The sequence below is a fragment of the Miniopterus schreibersii genome, assembly GCF_964146895.1.
Source record: "Miniopterus schreibersii genome assembly, chromosome: 3".
In the NCBI taxonomy this organism is placed as follows: Eukaryota; Metazoa; Chordata; class Mammalia; order Chiroptera; family Miniopteridae; genus Miniopterus; species Miniopterus schreibersii.
In genome coordinates, this window is record NC_138103.1 from 36,057,734 (window position 1) to 36,073,025 (window position 15,292).

Here is a 15,292-nt window from a genome sequence, read left to right on the forward strand (position 1 = left end):
AGATCTAAAATTAACATAAACCAAAGACCATAAAGTTTAAAAACTTTCAATAAACAGAAAAAGATTGAAAACATGTATAACAAAATGTGTATTTCATATGAAAGAATACATAAAATTGTTAATGGCACAATAGGAAATGTACACTGTGAATAGGCAATTTCCAGAGGAATATAAATGGACCGGAAAAGATGTTATCTATTACCACCTAACAAATTACCCCCAAATTTAGCTGCTTAAAGCAATAAATAGTAATTATCTTCCACAGTTTCTGTGGGTGAGGAATCTTGGAGCAGCTCAGGTTGCAGTGAAGATGTCCCTGAGGCTACAGTCATCCCAAGACTCTACTGGGCTGCAGGGTCCACACAAGGTGGTTCACTCACATGCCTAGCAAGTTAAAGTTGGTTGTTGGCGGGAGGTATTATTCCTAGCCACTTTGACCCCTGCATGGGGCTGCTTGAATGTCCTGAAGACATCAAGGCTGGCTTCCCCCAAAGCAAGATCCAAAAGAGCTCAGGGCAGAGGTGACGATGACTTTTTATCACCTACTCTCAGAAGACATACTTCATCATTTCTGCAATGCCCTACTGGTTACACAGGTTAGCCCCCTTCAGTATGGGAGGGAATTTCACAATGGCTTAAATCTCGGGAGACAAGAAGTAACTGGGGCCCTCGTGGAGGCTAGCTACCACATACCCATGAGCAGAGATGCTGGCTTAAATTCAGCAGTAACCAAAGAAATGCAAATCAAAATAATGAAGTACCATTTTTTCAACTTTTAGATAGGCAAAAATTTCAAAGATTCTTCCAGTGTCAGCAAGGAAGTGGGGACATGAATACTGCTGGTAAGACAGTAAACTAGACAGCCTTTTTGAATGACAGACAAATTAACAGTAGCTATTACAGTTTCACAGGCACATTTTCAGTCCAGAAATTTCAGTTCTAGGAGTAGTTCCATATGTACAGGGCAGGAAGGGTATGTATAAGAATAGTGCATTGTAGTGCTAGCTGGTATGGCTCAGTGGTTAGAGGGTCAGCCCTCGGATTGAAGGGTCCGGGGTTCGATTCCAGCCAAGGGCATGTACCTCGGCTGCAACCAATGGGTCACATCAATGTTTCTCTTTCTCCCCTCTCTCTCTCTCTTTCTCTCTCCCTCTCTCTCCCTTCCACTCTCTCTGAAAAAGCAATGGAAAAAATATCCTTAGGTGAAAATTTAAAAAGAATACTGCATTGTTTATGATGGCAAAAATTTGGAAACAAATTTTATATTGTGGATAAAAATACTATATTGCAGTTTAAAACGCTGATGTAGAGATTTCTGGGTTAAGATAGTAAATTGAACATAGATAACTAATTTCATTCCTTCTTCCAGCCCCAGTAAAACTATAATAAGGAATTTTTCTTGTTTTCTTTTTTTTTTTTTTTAAACCTGTAGAGATAGGAAAAACAGGAGAAGAGAGAACAGAAACAATATTTTTGTAAGCTAGAGAACAGATGGATGAGAAGTCACTGTTTCAGTAAAGAAGAAAAAGCTAAATTTAAGCCAGCAGTGGGAAAGCTGAAAGTCAACCTGATTTACACAGTACAACACTCCAAAGCTCAGAGACAGGGAACAGCAGGCACCTCTAGAATGGGATGCAGTTGGCTAAAAATAAGGAAGACTCAGTGAAAACCGAGAATCAGGAAGATCCTTTAATCCCCTCCTCCACCTCTGTACAATCCTAGAGGACATATCCTTGAGAGAGGGGAAAAGAGTCTTTGCATTGAAAGTTGACTTGGCCCAGTTGAGGGCATGGAAACTTACCAAAAAATAGTTGGAATCTGGAGGTAAGTGACCATATACACATCAAATGACCAATGCTGAAACCTTCCAGAGGCCGGCAGCTACAACTTTACTTTCCAGGCAGGAAACAGAAGTAATTCTCTGGGAAATCTGACCTGCCAAAGAGGAAAAATCTAGAGAGAACATTGGAAATTCCCTACAAACAGCCCAGTGAGATCACTCTTCGGTGACACTCAAATCTGACAGGCCCCATGACTACACTCGGAGCTTCTAATCAGCTTTTAATTCCCACTGTCAATCATCGGAGACATCCAAGGATTAACAGATACCTCAGGAAAGCATTTAACATGAAAGAAAGACCAAAATAGAAAAATAATTTTGAGGAAACAAACGGAGGGAAAAAACTTTGAAAAGTAGCCCTGGCCAGTGTGGCTCAGTTGGTTGAATGTCATCCTGTGCGTTTGAGGTTGCTGGTTCAATTCCCGGTCAGAGCACATGCCCAGGTTGTGGGCTCGATCTCCAGTAGGGGTCATGCAGGAGGCAGCTGATCGATATTTCTCTTTCTCTCCCTTCCTCTCTAAAATCAATAAAAACATATTTTAAAAGTAAACTATCACTTATATCCTCAGAGAGAGATACAGGAAGATATTGTATCTATAAAACAGTAACAAGAAGCTACTTAAAAATAGGAACAATCAGAAAACAAAGTACACTCAGAAAGTAGAACAAAATGACAGAGATGGAAAATAGGAAAGAAAAGTAACAGCGGCAGTGCAGGACATCCACTATCCAAAAAAACCAGGTCTTCCAGAAGGAGAAGACATTGAGTACAGAAGGAAGGAAATCATGAGCAAACTAACTCAAGAACATTTCTGCAACCGAATGTCCTGTCTTCAGGCTGAAAGCACCCACACAGGATGAAAGCAAACGTACACTATAGCCAATCTCTATGAAAATGCCGAACCCTGGGGATGAAAGATCCTATAGTCTTGGGACATGGGGGGAACAGCTCATATAAATAAGATCAGGATGGCTTTGGAATTCCCATCAGCGACACTGGAAGCTAGAAGACAATAGAGCGATGTCTTCAAAATTCTAGACCAAATGATTTTCAGCACATACTCAGCTAAATTACCCACCAAGGATTAAGGTCAAATAGTCCCAAAAGTATAGTTCCTGTGTATCCCTTTTCGGTACTCGGCATATCCATCAAAATGAGGGAATAGATTGAGAAAGAAGGAAACATGGGGGTAGAGAGAACAGGAGACACAGCCCAGGGGAGAGGCAAAGGGACGCTTCAGGGCCACCATACTGCTCTAATACTGTTCTAAAAAAGAAAACTTATTTTTCTTAAAACATGAAAATAATCATGATTAAATACACAACTTTCAGTGGTGAAAAATGCTTGTATAGGCATAATAATGTAAATACTGAATACTGATGTAACCAAAAATTATAACCACCACACTGGAAGTGAGGGGCGTGAGTGTGTGAAGGAAAGATGGCAGAGTAAGAGAACTCAACTCTCGTCGCCATGAAAAAAGACAAGTAGATGATGCCTGAAATTGATTCAAAATATAGCAATCTATGCATTTTTAAACTTTTTATATTTAGAAATGTGAAGGCTTATAAATGGCAGAAAAGTAGGTAAGAGTAAAAAGGGGTTAGCTCTGAGAAGACTGGGGAAACTGGGTACGCGTGAGGCCTGGAACCACTGTATTTTGTTACTTGGCCTTTCCAATGCTAGTTAGTTTTCAAGCTATGTGCCAGTATTAATTCGATGAAATAAAAATTAATTTAAAATGCAGAAACCTGAAGTCAATTTTTATTTCCTGACATGCCAAAGCTTTCAATACTTTGGCAAATCAACAAGTAAATTTGAGGAATCCACAGAAATAACCCTAGTTGCGCACAACGGAAGAGCCCTGTTTGCCATATTGAAGTTATTTTTAAAAAGTGACAATACACTAAAAACTCATGTCATTTCTGAAACTTAGGTTTGCTCCTTGGACCACCCCTTCTCTCCGATTCCCTCATAACCAGAAAATCTTTCACGTTGTCACATCTTTTATCCCCAAATTTATGCCGGTCGCCTCTCTTGCCTTCATCTCTCCTTAGGTTTTTAAATGGTTTTTTTAAAAAAGTCCCCCTTGGTATTCTCTCACACCCAACAATCTTGAATGAATCCAACAACCTGTTTTAGTCCTGCTTTCTCACGGCTGAAGAAATACCTTCTTTGGTTGGCTCACTGTAAATCCGTGATTTCCAAACTCATTCGAAAGTCGCTGCTCACCAACAGTTCTATCTCCGGCTTTCTGAACAGGTCCCGTTGCTCTCCAGCCTCCCCTCGTGTTGTGTTTTCCTTTCCTCTGGCGTCACTCCCTGATGATGGCTTAACTTCCTATTTCACCACCAAAATAAAAGCATTCAGGCTTTATTTCCAAACATACTCCTCCTTTCCTTCCCTTTTGTTCACAGGAAGAAAACGGCCCCGCCTCTTTAGGAGACACCGTCCCTCTGACCTCACCTCCAATCCTCCCTGAAACGTTGGTGTGGCCCCGCACTGTGCCCTCAGCAGGCTGGCCTCGCCGTTTGCTCTCTGAGGATGCCGTCCTTAACGACCATGGTCTTAAGGGACAGAGCGTGGTCATAGTTCTCAGTTGATGATGGACTGTTTAGTCCTGAATTCCGTTTTCATACATCTTCATGCTGGACGTCCAGATGCACCTCATGAACAGCACGCTCTAAAGAACATCCTTCCCCAAACCTGTACCTCACCTCCTAGGTTATGTCAGCTGATGGAAGCAGCAGCACCCTAAGCCATCAAAGCCAGAAATCCCGGCGTCATCCTGGACACACGTCCCCCTTCTCCTTCCCTGATACCCAATCCATTGCTTTAGTGCAGGGGTGGGGAACCTTTTTTTCCCACAGGGCCATTTGGATATTTATAACATCATTCACGGGCCGAACAGAATTATCAATTTAAATATTAGCTATGAAAAAAGCTCCTAGATGTATTGAATTTCAAGTCCTGCCTGCGGTTGCCTCGGCAGGGCCAGACCAAATGATTTCCCCACCCCCGCTTTAGTGCCTGACACATAGTAGGGACGGAACAAATATTTAGTAAATGAATGAATAAAATTTAACCATTTTTATCTCCATTTCCCTAGATTCCTTTCTTACTTCCACTGCAGTGGTCAGGCTGGATGACCACCACTCCGTCAACTGTTGTCATCCTTTAATTTTCCATGTTTTTTCTTCATCGATTACTACTTCCCTTAGTTTACAACATAGTCAAGGTTCTTGTATGTGTTCCTGGGTGAAAATAAACTTCTCTCTTCCTAAGCAATTACCGTATTTCTGAAGTCGAGCACTCCCATTTCAGCCTGGACAACGCTACTTTGAAGGTAAGCCAGAGCAACAAAATTTGGTAAACAATGCCCTCTTCCCCTTCCCCTGGCTCTTTGTAAACTTTGTAAAAGGTTTCCGCCCCTAAAAATTCCAGGGAGTAAATTCCAGGGAATAACCAGGAAGGTTAATGAACACTTATCTTAGCTCCTGTCTGCCGCCTCGCTAGCCCCCACCCGCCCCCTCAGCCAAACAGAATGTGGGGTTTGCCTTTATATTCTCTCTGCGAAGACTATTCAGGCTGCGAGTCTGTTTAGGGCAGGACCCCCTCGCAGCCGCCGGCTTAATAAATTCCAAACACTCAGTTCGGTCTCTGTGAATTAATCTCGTGAAAACTGGGTGTAACATTTCTATCTTGACTTTCTTTTCTTTTTCCCCAGGCTTTTAAGGTCTCTGGCTCATTTCTTGACAAGACTCATTTAACTAGAGTATCTCTGTAGTAGGAGTAATTCTAAACTATTGTTGGGGATTTTGTCTGCAAGCTTTCCTCCCCTCTACCTCTGATCCTCAGCCCCCAGGGCTCTGAGAGCAGATCTCCGGGTCAAACTGTTCTGAGAGGAAACCCTTCTGGTAAACCCACTGAGACCCTAGTGAAGCATACACCCATTGTTTTGAAGTAGCCCTAAAGACTGGTGAAACAATCAAAATGCAGGTAAACACTTATTGGATGCATAATAGCTATTTATCAAGCACTTGCTATTGCTGAGAAATTCATATCAATCATCTTAAGCTCCTTAAAGAGCACCTGAACAGGTACTATTATTACTTTCTTTTTTACAAATAAGGAAACTAAATTTTAGAGAAAAATAACTTGCTCCAAGTCAATGATATAGATTCTTGAGCCAGGGTTCAAACTGGCAGGCTAAATGCATAACTATTCTTAATCATTCCATTACACTCTCTTGGCTGTACCACACTAGGTTCTACAAGAAATAACAAGGACAGAGTCATTTCTCAAGAAGCATACAGACTAGTCAAGGTAGGACAACCAGACAGACAACGCTAATGCAAGACAGACATGCACAGGAATAATCTGAAAGGTGCAAAGTGTTGCTAGAGTACTACTGAGAGATCAATGGAGGTTCCTAGCTTCCAACTAGCTAGGAGACTAAAAAGCATATATACAAGATGTGGACTTAAAGTTTAAAGGATAGATGGGATTCAAACAATTGCTGGTAGAGGGAAAAAGGTAACCGAGACACGGTAACATCAACAGCATTGAGCTAGGGAGGAATTAAGCATGTTCACAAGACGAGCACCATTGGATTAAAGCAAAAGGTGGGTGAAGGGAGTAACAGCAAGACAGGAACAGTCGTTTGAGACAAGATTCTGGATAATTTCGACTGTATCTTTAGTCTATAGGGATCTACTGAAGATTTCTATGCATAGTACCATAATAAGACTTGTTTAGGAAGATCATTGCAGCAGCAGGTTGTAGGACTGGCAGGGGCAAGGAGACGGAAAGAATGTGTATTTATTTCACAGGATACTTAAGATAGTTCTGGAACAAGGTCACAAGATCTTGATCTTGAGAGAGAAACAGTAGAAATGAGAAGGGAATAGGTTTCAGAAACAGAATCAACTCATTGGGTTTGGCAAAATAATGATACCTAAGCAATGTAACAGACAAGGTAAGTATTGTACTTTATGTCTCAAGTTACTAGAGGCCGGGAAACATTTTTCACTGGAATTTAGACATGAAAACTGTTGACAAACTTACTGTCATGCATGTACACATGCAAATCCACACATACTTATACACATATATAGTAAGGACATTTGAAATAAGATCTAGGAAATAAAATATAAGTTAAAATCAAGATAATGTGAGACTTGACTACAGAAGCAGTAAGAAGGCAATTTATTGTTTAGTATTGCTAATTTTGTCTGATTTTAGTTATTAAAGTTACATATATATAAATTTAAAATAGAATCTTTTTTTCTCTCAAAGTACTTCCTTAAGGCAGTTTATCCCATTAACTGGCCTTAATAGAAAAATAATTCTGTGTATGAACAAGTGGCAGCTTTATCTTAATTGACTTTAACTACAAAGTTTCCATTTTGCTCAGTAAAGAAAAATACTTCAACTTATTCCATCTTTAGTGAATTTTTTTTAAAGTATGTGAAAAGAGAAAGGAAGACAAATACTTTATATTTCTTCATGTTCATTAAAAGATTAGATAGCAAGCCACAACTTTCCTGTTTTGTACAATATTCTATTCTTAGCCACTTCTGAAGGAATCTTTAAGAAATAAATTCTCTGTATCCCAAAGGACTTCCTAGAATTCTATGTTAATGATTAGAACAAAAATCTTGAAAAGCTTACCAATACATTTTCAAGAAAGAATGCTCATAGACAGTTATCACACAGATTTAAGAGGTAAAATCAGTTCCACCATAATGATTTAAACTCTGGATCTGCCTATCTGTAAAATAAGGAAGTTGCACTAGACAGACTGTAAGTTTCCTTATGGCAATACAGTGCTACAATTGATTCATAGTAGATATTGAATACGCACTACTTGCAAAGCAACATGCTACAAAGTCTTACACATAAATTGTACCTCCCCTTGAGAGCAACACCTACTAGTCCTTTTTATTTAGCTTCAAATTCTTCACTGAATTTGAGATAGTAAATAACAGACTAGCTGTTGGACTTACTCTCCATTTCCACTTCCACAGGCATTGTCTAAATCAGCGCTGCCCAATATCACAGGCACCAGCCAGGTATGAGAACTGATCACTTAAAAGGTGGCTAGTCTGAGCGGAGATGTGATGAAAGCGTAAAATACACACTGGGGATCAAACACAGTATGAAAAGTAGAATGTAAAATATCACAATAATTTTTAATACATTGGATTACATGTTAAAATATTTTAGAGCTACTGGGTTAAATATTAAAATCAATTTGACCTATTTCTTTTACTCTTTAAAATTTGGCTATAGTGGGGGGAGGTAGAAGAGGTATGTACAGAGGAGATAAATGGTGAAGGAAGGAGACTTGACTTGGGGTAGTGCACACACAATACAACATACAAATGATGTATTATAGAATTGACACCTGAAACCTATATAATTTTATTAACCAATGTCACCCCAATAATTTCAATAAAAATAAAAATAAAATTTGGCTATAGAGAATAAAAATTATACATGTGGCTCACATTATACTTCTATTGGCCCAAATTCTAAGGACCTCATCCACAGATTACCATGACGTCTCTTCTTGGCCCTGATTACACAGAGTGATGAACAATTATTCATACCATTCTTCAAATTCCCTCTTAGTATTTCTGTGTCTGGCCAGCCATCTACATTCCTTATTACTTGAAACCATATCCTTCACTGTGGGGTTAGGAATGATTGCAGTGTCTTTTTTCAATACCTTGAAACAGAGACTGCGTCACACAGAGTGACAGCATGACATACACATCTCCCAGCTAGTGAATACACACGGAAATGCCTCCAAAGTTCCCAGTGAGACTGGACTTCCTTTTCTCAGGTTTCTTTCCTCCTCACTACAGTGACCTCCCTTCCTTTAAAACAGGGTGAAAATGTTGGCCCATCCTATCTCTAGCTACTGTTCCTGAACTCCCGTCTCTTGGACTCGTTTTAATCAGATGACCACCCATGCAGGGGTCACAAGAAAAGTGAAGTATCCATTTAGCTTTATACCTAGTCACGTGCTTTTTTTTTTTAAATCCTCACTCGAGGATATTTTTTCCATTGCTTTTCAGAGAGTGGGAGAGAGAGAGCGAGGGGGGGGGGCGCGGAGAGAAACATCAGTATGAGACACATCGACTGGTTGCCTCCCGCATGCATCCGGACCAGAGCCTGCAACCGAGGCACGTACGACGCGCCCTCGGCTGAAACTGAACCTGGGACCCTTCAGTCCGCAGGCCAACGCTCTACCTGTTGAGCCAAACTGGCTAGGGCCACGTGCTTTATTTAAGACAGAAAAATGAAAGTCTTTGACACCAAGAAGCACTTTTTAAAGGAATATAATCTTTCTTTTCTGCTCATTTGATTTCCTTCCTTTTAAGACACCTGATTAAAGAGGTTTATTTTATATTTAAAAACGATGTATAAAACAATTTGTATAAGGGACTTGTAAAACTTTATTAGATCTTGATAATAAAATTAGTAAATTTAAAGAACAGCAACAATGAAACAAGGGTATTTTGAGGCTAGTATAAATATATATAGGGTGTCCCTCAAAAAGTATACACAATTTTTTCTTATAGCTCAATTGATGTTTCTTTCTTTTCAGATCCAACCCATTGGAATTAATAATTATTCAAAGTGTGCATACAGTTTTTTGGACACCCTGTATGTATAAAACAAGCTAAAGAGTTGAAAATAGCTCATCAAAAACACAATCAAGAAAACTTTTTATGTTTTAGAAATCACACTTTGAAATACATTTATTTTGCCCTAGCCTTGTTTTACGTTAATCAAAAATGGTTTTGATTAGAATTTGATTTTCTAATAGTTTATATTGAAGTTTGGTATTTTAAACAAAATACTTTAGAGTAGAAGGCACTTCAGAAATCAGAGTATTATACTCTTGTTTTACAGATGAGATTTAAGTGATATGCCCAAGGTCACATACCTACTAAGCAAGACGGAACACATGTATGTTGACCCCAAGTTCAGCTTGTTCCACTGTATTATGCTTCCTTAGTCCTTCAACTTTTACTTGGTTAAAGAAAAATTCAAATTCAAACCTACACAACTGAAAAACTATGTTATCAGGGCTAGTAATGCTTTTGTGTTCTATTTATTTGTAATGAAAGTGTTTTAGTAATATGAATAGATGTGAAGCTTGATGGGTAGAAATGGGCAAATGTGGAAGAAGTTAAATCCTGTTAAAATGCTGATAGGTACCAGAGGCTCATATAATTTACTTGAAATTATTGTTTAGCAAAGGTTAAGGAGAATGGAGTCTGGAACAGGGTGTGTAGGTCTGTCACTCTCTTCAGCTTGATCAAAACTGAAAATACTTATTTGAAGGTACTGTTCTAATGAACATACCACTGTGGAATGGAAGATTTTGGCTTAAATAACTAAATTGTTATCGTATGTTTAAACTATCTTTTTGGAAGGGATATAACTATGAATTATCATATTAGGACATCAGTGTAGTGAAACTATTCCCAGTACGCCTATATTTTGGTCAATATTGATGGGTAAAAAAGATAGCACCTGATATAAACGACCGTGAATTACTCATTTTTCAAGTGTGTAAGTTGTCTCCAATAGAAGCAATAATAGAAGGCTGTACTCTTTCAGCTTCAATTTCTTCTTAAAAGAGCAAACATTTTGCATCTTCCAGGATTATTTTTTCCTGTTCAAGTCTTTATATTAACCTATTATGTGTCAGGTACTCTTCTGGGTTCTAGGAATATAAATATGAGTAATACCTACAATATGCTTAAAATTTCAACTAAAATAAGTGGTAGAAGCCAACATCCTAAGGATACACTCCTCTAATACAATATCTAGTAAGTTGCTAGAGAATACCCAGTTATACATACCATATCTTACCCTTCTGGGAGGAGACTTAGTTGGTAAGCTTAGGAAGTGAGACATCTTTAAGAATATTTTTTAAAAAATGAAAATAACTCTAATGCCACTCACAAGTTAAATTTTCACCAGTATTAAGGGTCAGAAATAGCCATCTGAATAGGATACAGAATAGGTGAGAAGGATGCCTAAGGCAAATTTCATTTTACTACAAATTGCTTTAGGCCATCCTTGGTTAGTCATTAAATCACAGAGTATTTTAGCATGGTACCATTCTTTGTCAGTTATGATCACAGATGACTGACTTTTAGTTTAAAAGAAAAACAAAGAAAGGCAACAGAATAAATTAAATATATGCAGTCTTGGATTTTGAAGGTAATAGATGAGCAAAACCTGTAAGACCTGTAACAGAAGCACGTAAATATATTTTTCTTCTTAAATTGGCCACTTGTAATAGGGATGAATAAAAACTAGCAAAGACAATTATTCTCTCCTTTACTCAAGACAAGAACATCCCTAGAGATGAGTCATGAGACAAATATTCTGCCCAGCCAGCGTGGCTTAGTGGTTGAGCGTCGACCCCATGCAGGAGGCAGCTGATCGATGACTTTCTCTAATCATTGATGTTTCTAACTCTCCCTCTCCCTTCCTCTCTCTGAAATCAATAAAAATATATTTTTAAAAAATTAGTTTAAAAAACAAAAAAGATAGTCTTTGGTTTGTCATAATTTCATAGGAAAACTTAAGCTTCACTTAGTCATTTAATGATAAGAGTTCAGCTCTGTCGATTAAAATATATATAAATTTAGAAGGAAGTTTCTGCCCATTAAAAATGCTTTTAAAAGATCCCTAATATGTTTATATACACAAATAATTTGTTACTAATACTTCACAAGGAATATCATTTTATTACTATAATCACAATATCATAATTTCTGTACAGGAATGTAAAAATGAACAATAATCAATACACTGATAATTCACTTCATAAAGAGGGCGAACACACTACAGAACATATTGTAAAGAAAAAATATCGTAAAATTTTCTGGCCTTGAAGTGCACTTTTTAGTGCAAGTATTTAAGACACAATAGTGTTCAATTCAGCAAAGTACTGCAGAATGTCATGCCACAGTCCACTTAATTCAAAGAGGGTCAGGACATGCAGCTTGTAATAAAATGTCAGAGTGTAGATATATATATAAAAACCACATGTAATTCATAAAATATATAGTGGTTTATTTAGATGGTTTTAAATGATTTCACTGTGGAATCAGCAAAACTGGAACAAATATCCAAGATCTTCTTAACAGCAACAATCTTCTTGCTAGGCAATGGCTTTGGCTTCAGGTAGGAATGCCTCCCAGTATTTTATCAGCTGTGGATGATAACAAAAGTGAAAGATAGTCTCATTACTTTTTTGTCATTTATATGCATGTATCCTGTAGAGCATTAAAAAAAATTCATACAAATAGCTAATAGTGATTACCATTTACTAAAGTCTGGTTTTTAAAATCATTTTAATTCCCTTATTTAACTTATTAATTACTTCTGGCTAATTTGTTTTTGATGTAAGCAATATGATTTTTAAAATACCCAAACAAAAGACCTTTTTGTTTTATACAAAGCTGTAAATAGAAGCAGACTGTTAGTATAAATTAAATAAGATCATCTTAAATAATAAAACTACAATAAGCTTTTCCAATATAAAGCAATAACATCTAAATCAGAGAATATTCATATTTTATGTTATTGCTAGCCAAAAAGAATAAGAAAAAAGGAGGAAGAAAAAAATATTGAGCAAATACGAAAAGAGACTGGGAAAAATTAGCTTCCAGTCTTTCCTGGATAGTCTGGAAAATAGGCTGAAATAAAAACTAACGTTACATTTAAAACAATTCCTTTAAAAACAAGTTCAAATAACATCATATTTTAAATATCTGATTTGATGAATTAAGTACTTAATATAAAAATATATAATTTGAAGATATAATGTCATCACCTAATTAAAAAAACTGTATAGGCAAGCTTCTAATCCACATATTTTGAAACTAACTGGAGAAAGAAATCCTATTCAAGACATTAAATAATTTGATCTATTACTCAAATTTATATAAAATATACAGGAAAAAACACATGCTATTTCCTTGTTAAAGATTTTGATTTAATGTAACATGAATACCACTGTCCCCTCTAGTTAAGGAGGCAAATGCCACTTCTTGTGGAATACAATCACCACCAACCCCACATAAAATAAAACATCAAAACAGTCTTTTTAAAAACTTTAAGAATATTATTTTTAGTTCAAGTTCTGTCTTTTATGAAAGAGAAGAACTTACAATAAGAATTTACTCAAACAGGTATGATCAACAGGGAAATAAAGCTAGGAAGACGGGGAAAGGGAAACGTTGCCCAGCGTATTTTTCATAGCCTCAAACTGGAAGAAGTGTATCGCACCTAGTGGTTAGAAAGAATAGAGGCCAAGAGCACTGAGAGTTTACAATTACTTTACCATATTTTCCTTTGCTGAGTTTACAATTACTTTAACTACCATATTTTCCTTTGCTGAGTTTACAATTACTTTAACTACCATATTTTCCTTTGCTGTTACTCATTTTCTCTACTTCATTTCTTATTCTTCTTTACGTATAAAAGCTCCTTTCATTGATCATCATCTTTAAAATAAAAAAGTACACAAAAATAAATTCTAGAAAAAGTTTGTTATAAAAACATTTAGCTTACCTGTTGTTGTGTTTGTACTAATGATTCTAAGTACTTGATAATAACAGTTTTAAAATCTTTCACTCGTTCCTTCTGTTAAAGTACAATACACAAAAAAGGTCCATTAGTACAAAACTAAATTTGATTTTACCATAAAATTGGATCAAATGTGAACACATTGTTAAGAAAAGTGTAAAATTATTATACTTGCCTCAAATCTTCCCACTTCTTTTCGAATTGTTTTAGAGATCTGTTCAAAATCTCTTTCTCCTTGTTGTACTTTTGCCTCCCACTAATAAAAACAAACAAAAATGCACAATTTTTTTATTCTTGTCTGGAAAAAATTATAGAACTAGCTGTCATGACGACTCATTTAATTTAATGTAATGCCTGAAAACCCTAAGAAAGCTCAATATTGGCAAAACCCAATTTAACATCATTCACAAACTTGTATCTAACTTTCCAGTAGTTGAGATGCATATCAGCTTAATTCCATTAATATTCCATTGTCAGATTTATTCAAGATTAGGACAGTCTAGTACTTACTGAATTACAATGACCATCGCTGAACTAACTATAATTAACATAAATAAAATAATTCTGAGTACAAAATTCACTATCAAATGTTAGCTTTTATTTTCTCATTTTCTATATCATTAATTATTTCAAAATATATCAAGTACATTCTGCTAATTTCAAGACTATATGTTCATCACAATTTATATACCCATGGAAATACTTTAAGTTAGGAAAATTGTATGACAAATATTTAAAAAAAGGTTTTGTAATGGTAAAATGTCCAGATCAAAAAAAATTATGGAATTATGGTCTACTGAAGACCTATCGGTAAACATTAAATTTCATATAGAAACAACAAAACGTGATTAGTGACCAATGAAACAGCTAAAATAAAGTAACTAAAGACTTAAGCTATGAAATGATATTTTCCCACTATGTAACCAAAACACTGGTACATACTCTTCTATGAGCAGGTACATTTACTTTGAGTAATATAAAGGTTGTCCTACCTCTTCAATTTCCTTATTGAAGCATGGCAAAAAAAGTGTATAAATTATAATAAACTTATACAAATTTACTAAAATACCATATATAATACATATATATGGAGGATAATGTTGCCTGTACAGCTAAATGAGGAAAAAGTTCACCTCTAAAACTATTTTTAGACACAAAATAAGTAATTATCTGAAATCAAACTAATCACTTCAAAATAAATGTGTAATTATTAAATATAAATTTAAATCTTTTCCTTGTATGTTTCTTTATTCATTGCATGATCATGTGAAAGTAACAAAGGACTCTGAAGATTTTAGTGAAAATCAAAATGTTAAGGTAATTCTAACACAGTTCATAAAGTTAAGGAAAAATAGCTAGGTATCAGTTCAATGGCTCAGAAAAAAATTTATGAAAAGTTATGCATATATGAATGACTCATGGAAAGTTTGAGTAAAGAGATAAATAAAACATTTTGTATTAATCACCTCTCTTATTTCATTTTTAGCTTGCTGTACTTTATCTGGTTTGTTAGCAACCATCATTTTTGCCTCAGTTTCACGTTTTTTGAGCAAAGTAATTTGAGCATCTTCCCATTTCTGCCAGCACTTCATTCGATGGTCAAACACACCCTATAAGTGAATGACATAATGCTATTAAGTGACAGTTAACATTAAAATACTTTTATACTAGAAGTACTGTAATACTAAAAATAAAACCCAGTATTTAAACTCTATTCTAATATACTGAAGTACTGAAAATATACATGCCTATATAAAAAAATAAAAATTTCCATATTCATTTGCTTAAAAACAGAAATCCCAGTGACTGTAAGAACTCAGAAT

At 36.1% G+C, this 15,292-nt stretch overlaps 1 protein-coding gene across 1 annotated transcript in view; it reads right to left on the minus strand.

Annotated features, from left to right (window-relative positions):
- Positions 1–11,603: 11,603 nt before the first annotated feature.
- The window catches only part of SNX2 (sorting nexin 2), a 45,803-nt gene continuing 42,114 nt past the window's right edge, over positions 11,604–15,292 (minus strand). Inside the window, exons 12-15 of the mRNA XM_081132741.1 lie at positions 14,936–15,079; positions 13,645–13,725; positions 13,455–13,526; positions 11,604–12,090 (exon numbers count right to left, since the gene is read on the minus strand). Of these exons, the coding sequence (XP_080988867.1) occupies positions 12,040–12,090; positions 13,455–13,526; positions 13,645–13,725; positions 14,936–15,079 (348 nt within the window). The 3' untranslated portion in view covers positions 11,604–12,039. The remainder of the gene's footprint in view (positions 12,091–13,454; positions 13,527–13,644; positions 13,726–14,935; positions 15,080–15,292) is intronic.